We start from the raw sequence: 7,073 nt of genomic DNA, 5'->3' as shown, positions 1-7,073 counted from the left end.
GTATTACTGGCAGTATCCTGGTTTGATCTTTTTTTAGAAAGACATCTCTTCATTTTAGCATCATTTGCTGTCTGAAGAGACCAAGAATTTTCAAAATCATCCAGGTTCCGTTCTTTCGTGTCTAAAAGACCTTCCTTTTGCTTAGCTCTCTTCTCTGTCATTTCAGTATAAGCAGCAAGAAGAAAACAGGGAGAGGAAGGGAACCGTCATGGGTGCGGACATGTTCTGTATCTTGATCTTGAACACTTATTCATTGTAGAATATGGGAGCCTGGTGGTAGGAGGGTTAAGAGCTAAGGTAAGCCAGGGCTTCTAATCAAAAAGTCAGCAGTTCAAACCCACCAGCCTCTTCTTGGAAACACTTTGGGGCAGTTCTACTCTGTCCTATATGGTCGCTATGAGTAGGAATCGACTCCACGGCAACGGGTTTTTATATGAATATGTAAAAGTTTAATAGTGCGTATACTTAAGCTGGAAACCCTGGTGGCGTAGTGATTAAGTGCTATGGCTGCTAACCAAAAGGTTGGCAGTTCAAATCCGCCAGGCGCTGCTTGGAAACTCTATGGAGCAGTTCCACTCTGTCCTATAGGGTCGCTATGAGTCGGAATCGACTTGACTGGCACTGGGTTTGGTTTTTTTTGGTCTATACTTTAGATTGGAGCCCTGATAGCACAGTGGTTAAGAGCTACAGGGAGGTAACCAAAAGTTTAGCAGTTCTAATTCACCAGCCGGGTGTCTATGCGCTTTATTACGTTCGTGTTATACCTTCATTCACGTTATACCTCATTCCCAGTTCAGGAAGCTTGAGTTTGAGCCGCGCGAGGGCAGAGGTCGCGGCGCGCGTGCGTGTGCGGGAAGGGCGGGCACGAGCCGTCAGCGTGAGCATGAGCGCCCTGAAGACCGGAAGCAGAGCGGGAGCGCATGCGTGGGCGTCTGCGTGAGCGCGCTGAAGACCGGAAGCAGAGAGGGAGCGCATGCGTGAGCGTCCGCGTGAGCGCGCCGGACAGCGGAAGCCGAGCTCCGCGAGCGCCGGCGGCCGCGGCCATGGAGGGCGGCCCGGCGTGCGGTGCGCTGCGCCGCGAGGAGTCGGCCGAGGACCCCGAGCCTGCAGGCGCCGCCTGGAGCGGGGACAGCGGCGACAGCGGCGACAGCGGCAACGTGTCTCAGAGCCACAGCAGCGCCTCGGGGCCGTGGGAGGACGAGGGCCCGGAGGACGGCGCGCCTGGCCGCGACCTGCCGCTGCTGCGCCGCGCGGCCGCCGGCTACGCCGCCCGCCTGCTGCCCGGGGCCCGGGCCGACGTGGAGGCCCTGGACGCCGGCCTGGAGGACCTGCTGGCGCGCGTGGACGAGTTCGTGGGCATGCTGGACATGATCCGCGGCGACTCCGCGCACGTGGTGGGCCAGGGCGTGCCGCGCATCCACGCCAGGGCGGCCGAGATGAGGCGCCTGTACGGCCGCATCGACCGGCTGGAGGCCTTCGTGACCATGGTCGGGGGCGGCGTGGCCAGGCTGGAGGAGCAGGTGGCGCGGGCCGAGGCCGAGCGGGGCGCCTTCCCCGGCGCGCTGAGGAAGCTGCTGCGCGCGGTCGGCGTGCCCTCCTTCCTCGCCAGGCCGGCGGCTCCCCCGAGGCACGAAGCCCCCGTCCTCTTTCGGACCGAAGACCACTTTCCTTGTTGCGGCGAGTGACCGCAGCCGTGAGCCTGCGGGACAGCCGCTCCAGAGGCCGCTCCTCGGGGTCCCGTGGATGTGCCCGTGCGGTGTCGGGCTCCGCAACTTCTAAGTTCATTGTCAAGAAATGCTGCTGCTCAGTGTCTCCTTCTAAGTTCATTGCCAACAAATGCTGCTGCTCCGTGTCTCCGTGATTTCACGTAGAATGTGTGATTTTCTGCGTCTTCCAGTTCTAACCCGAAAGCTCCTTGGTGGGCCGATCAGTGAAGCAAGATGAGCGAACTCTGCCGGGATTGTTTTTGCAGATTTTACAATTCAATGAAGAGTGTTACCTTGTCAAGATACGTATGTTTAATTCAAGGTTAAGAGAAACTGTTGGAACACCAAAGCCTTCTTTTTATTCAATCCTAATAGTTAATTCACTTTTCTGTAGCTTACTTTTAGGCAGGTGGTAAATTATTTAACGTTATGTTCAACTGTCCATGCCTTGGATTGTAAACTGAAGGGAGTTACACAATTTCTGAGAAAGTATATTTATTGCAACTAATCCTGAAGTCGTGTTTGAAAGTATAGCTCACAGTCTCAGTTTGTACATAGTAGATGTGTACATGCGGTGGGTGGTGTATGACTCGTAATATTAATAAAACTGTATTGGAAAAGCTTTCCTTCTCAAAAGGGCTTTACGCATTTCCTTTTTTGTTTGAAAATAGAAAGGTTGCTCCCGTGAATTCGCGAGTGGGATAAAGAAGAGTGGCTTCGGGACCACCGTCTTTGGAAGGCTTGTGTGAAAAACTGACACCAGCTAGTACACAGCAGTGTGTATTTCTTTCCTTTCAAAATGTGTAGTTAAATCATTGTGTGACTGACTGGTAGTAGTAGTTTGTTCTTTTTTCACCCTGACAGCCCCAAAGTCTTAAAGATCTGTTTCAGATACAACAGGCTTTTGTTTTAGTTTTAATCAGTTTCATAAGGTGGCCCTCCTAGGTGGCAGACTCCAAATAAGCATATAGTTTAGCTGTTTTTGTGTGTCATTATAGATCTTTGGGTGATAGAATATGTTCTCATTTTAGCTGTTTGTGAAAAGTTTGATAATACAACCTATACATTAGTTTTCATTGATCTTCTAAATGATATGTTTACATAGCTGAGTATGAAAATCGTTTTTTCCCTGCATAGTATCTGTACTGTTAAGATGGTTTTTTAACTTGTGGTTAATGTTAAGAGTAAGTAATTAGGATAAGGAAACCCTGGTGACATAGTAGTTAAGTGCTATGATTGCTAACCAAGAGGTCTGTAGTTCAAATCCACCAGATGCTCCTTGGAAACTATGGGGCAGTTCTACTCTGCCCTATAGGGTCGCTGTGAGTCGGAATTGACTTGATGGCAGTGGGTTTGCTTTGGTTTTCTTTAATTAGGATAAATTATGAAAAACTAGAATAATTTTAAAGCTGAGATTTAATATCTGTATAACAGAAATCTTACATTCCGTAAGATAGACATTAACAGGTGTGCTATAAAGTAAAACTATTAAAATAATTAGGAATGTATAGTGCTTAGATATTTACTTTTATTATCTGTGAAAGAGAAATTGGGTTGAGAAGATTAACGGTATAATAACTAGTAAGAGTTAAATTCAGCTTAACAGCTTTTAAACGTAAATAGAAATTTCTGGCACTGCTACAAAGAAGAGCCCTGGTTCAGCTGATAGATTACGTGATTACACCTGCAGCTTATTTCTAAAGGACCTTGAATTCCAAAATTCTCTTAGTTTCTGAGTGGAACTCTGTGTAGGGCCATCTTGTTTGGAGTGGGGCCTTGAAGCTGGTCTAAATAGTATATGATGGTCATTTGTCTCAAGAACGGAGATCTTGAGAACAGGCACAGCCACCACTTGGCACTGCCATCTTCACCCTTCCTGGCAACTTCTCCCAACCCTGACCAGACTGGAGAGTCAAGAGGCTCTTCTGGTTCTGGAAAACTGGTTCTTCTACCTCTTCCTAAGTCAGTAACAAGTTGGGGAGGGTCCTACCCCTGGAGCTGTGGGGAAGGCCCAGCTGTCCTGGGTGACCCTACAGGCCATCCCTATTGGTGAGGGCTGGAGCCCCCTAATGTTCTAGAAGACAGGTTGTTGTTGTTGTTGTTTTTGTTAGGTGCCGTTGAGTTGGTTCCAACTCATAGCGACCCTATGCACAACAGAACGAAACACTGCCCCGTCTTGCACCATCCTCACAATTGTTGTTATGCTTGAGCTCATTGTTGCAGCCACCATGTCAGTCCACCTCGTTGAGGGTCTTCCTCTTTTCTGCTGATCCTGTACTCTGCCAAGCATGATGTCCTTCACCAGGGACTCATCCCTCCTGACAACATGTCCAAAGTATGTAAGACGCAGTCTTGCCATCCTTGCTTCTAAGGAGCATTCTGGCCGCACTTTTTCCAAGACAGATTTGTTCGTTCTTTTGGCAGTCCATGGTATATTTAATATTCTTCGCCAACACTACAATTCATAGGCGTCAGCTCTTCTTCGGTCTTCCTTATTCATTGTCCAGCTTTCACATGCATATGATGTAATTGAAAATACCATGGCTTGGGTCAGATGTACCTTAGTCCTCAGGGTGACATCTTTGCTCTTCAACACTTTGAAGAGGTCCTTTGCAGCAGATTTGCCCAATGCGATGCGTCTTTTGATTTCTTGACTGCTGCTTCCATGGCTGTTGATGGTGAATCCAAGTCAAATGAAATCCTTGACAACTTCAACCTTTTCTCCGTTTATCATGATGTTGCTCATTGGTCCAGTTGTGAGGATTTTTGTTTTATGTTGAGATGTAATCCATACTGAAGTGCTTCAAGTCCTCTTCACTTTCAGCAAGCAAGGTTGTGTCATCTGCATAACACAGGTTGTTTATGAGTCTTCCTCCAATCCTGATGCCCTGTTCTTCTTCATATAGTCCAGCTTCTCCTATTATTTGCTCAGCATACAGGTTGAGTAAGTATGGTGAAAGGATACAATCCTGACGTACACCTTTCCTGACTTTAAACCAATCAGTACCCCCTTGTTCTGTCCGAACAACTGCCTCTTGATCCATGAGCACAATTAAGTGTTCCGGAATTCCCGTTCTTTGCAGTGTTATCCATAGTTTGTTTTGATCTACACAGTCGAATGCCTTTGCGTAGTCAGTAAAACACAGGTAAACATCCTTCTGGTATTCTCTGCTTTCAGCCAGGATCCATCTGACATCATAGGAGTGGAGTCTAATAAAGCATGGGGGGCACTAAAGTTGGCCCCGCCTATCAGTCACACTGGCGTCATTTAACTCTCACACCCAAGGGCACATTAACTGCTGAGAGTTTTCAGGAGGTGCATAGGATATTAACACAGTAAAAGATAGTGGTAACCAGGAGTCAGTCTGTGCTCATACATAAAACTGGACACTAATAAGCTATGGAATTTGTGGTTTTTTTCCCGCAATCCAGAACTTACAGGAATATGAGTCTTGGTCCATATGTGGAAGGCAGATCCATCGTTGAGCATGTATACTGGAGTTAGACAAACTGGTGTGAACCGGCTGTGATCTAGGGCAGGGAGTAAATATTTTAGAATTGTAGGCTATATGGCTTTTTGCAACTACTTAACATATGTCTAGTGTGAAAACAACCATAGACAATAAGGAAGAACATAGGTGTGGCTGTGTGTTAATAAAACTTTATTTATAAAGACATGGCTGAAAATAAAAAATATTGCCAATTTCAAAACTGCCTACAGTTACAGTAATCAAAACAGTGTGGTACTAGCATAAGAACAAACACATAGATCAATGGAATAGAATTGAGAGTCCAGAAATAAAATTACACATCTACTGATTTTTGACAAGAGTGCCATGACCAATGGGACAAAAGTAGTCTTCTCAACAAATGGTGCTGGGACAACTGGGTATCCACATGTAAAACAATGAAGTTGAACCCCTACCTCACACCATAAAAATTAATTCAAAATGGTTCAAACACCTAAATATAAAAGCTAAAACCATACAACTAGGAGAAAATAGAGGTAAGCCTTCATGATCTTGGATTTGGCTATGGTTTTTTAGAAATAACACCAAAAGCACAAGCAACAAAATAAATATATCGGGCTTCATCACAATTAAAAACTTTGTGCATCAAAGGACAGATGGCTGGCCCATGGGTCGTGCTTTGAGGATCCCCAAATTCTAAGACAAATTGTTTATACCAAAAAAAAAAAAAAAAACCCACTTTTGTTGAGTTGATTACGACTTTATAAATATGTTTGTATCTATCTCATAGGGCTCTAGTGAGGATTACATGAGGCAGTGTATGGTGTTAATTATCTTTTGTTGAATAACAAAAACCTGAATTGCTGAGAATTTCTGAAAGACAGCAGATAGGCTTTCAGATTTTTTGGAAAACAAATTGAGAGACACACATGCAGGCAAAGCCTTCGATACAAGGAGAAGCAGCTCAGGGGAGATAGATTCAGACCTAGATGGCAGTGAACACCCTGAGAAGCGTCCTTGTATGAATGATTAAGAGAAGTGGCTGGACTTGGTGCTTAGGAGGTGAGGACGGACTCGAAACGAGACATGATGAGAGGAAAACCTAATGGTCTGGAGTTTAAAGTCTAAAAGTAGCTCAGCTGAACAGCTGTCAGAAGCAGCAACAAAGGGGGATTGAGGGCGTTAGTCCCAAAGATTGTTTTTGCTGCTGAAGGTGAATAAGGAAAAAAGATGGGTACAGGATGCCCAGGACGAGGAGTGTGAGGCTAGCTCTCCTTGGGAATGAGACCAACAAGTTCATGTATCCAGTTCTGGAAGATCTACAGGCACCATCCCCCAAAACAGCATCTTGCCCAGTCTCGCCACTGTTATCTCACTGGGTCCACTCAACATCATCTTAAGTGGCCCTCAGTGTACCTCCCCTGCAAGTCACCCTCCACATGGGACAGAGCAGCCACAGCAGTCTTTAAAAACTGTAGCATGTTGGGTCCTATTAGCTTCTTGTTACATTAGAATGAAACCTGGTTTCCATTGTAGGGCTCCCACCACCCCGCCCTGACCTTCTTGCTCCCTGACAACCCTTCCGTCACTCACTCCCTCCCTCTCTGGCCTCCTTGATCCCGGGGAAGCCAAGTAGGTCTCCTTCGCAGCAGGTCTCCTTCGCAGCACTTACTCCAACTCCTGTGGAAGGCGTTTGTAACTGTCTAGCGGCAGCCTGCCTCCCACCTCTGGGCTTTGGGCTCTGAAGGTGGCACTGAGCCAGCCCTCTCAGGAACCTGGTGCAGGAATGATTCAGGGTGGCCAAGTGGGTGAACAACTGGACAAAACCACGTGCTCTGTCAGGAGTGGGGGAGGGATATAAAGGCAAATACAGAAATTCAATCAAACAAATGCCTGC

The 7,073-nt window shown here is 46.7% G+C and overlaps 1 protein-coding gene across 1 annotated transcript; it reads left to right on the top strand.

The window, feature by feature from the left end:
- The first annotated feature begins 914 nt into the window (after positions 1-914).
- On the top strand, positions 915-3,197 carry BLOC1S4 (biogenesis of lysosomal organelles complex 1 subunit 4). Its single transcript, XM_049886812.1, has one exon. The coding sequence runs from the start codon at positions 921-923 to the stop codon at positions 1,683-1,685; it is 765 nt and encodes a 254-aa protein (XP_049742769.1). The 5' UTR covers positions 915-920; the 3' UTR covers positions 1,686-3,197.
- The last annotated feature ends 3,876 nt before the right edge of the window (positions 3,198-7,073 follow it).

The sequence above is a fragment of the Elephas maximus genome, chromosome 5, assembly GCF_024166365.1.
Source record: "Elephas maximus indicus isolate mEleMax1 chromosome 5, mEleMax1 primary haplotype, whole genome shotgun sequence".
In the NCBI taxonomy this organism is placed as follows: domain Eukaryota; kingdom Metazoa; phylum Chordata; class Mammalia; order Proboscidea; family Elephantidae; genus Elephas; species Elephas maximus.
Note: the sequence above shows the minus strand (reverse complement) of the source record. Positions and strands in the feature narration are given on the sequence as shown.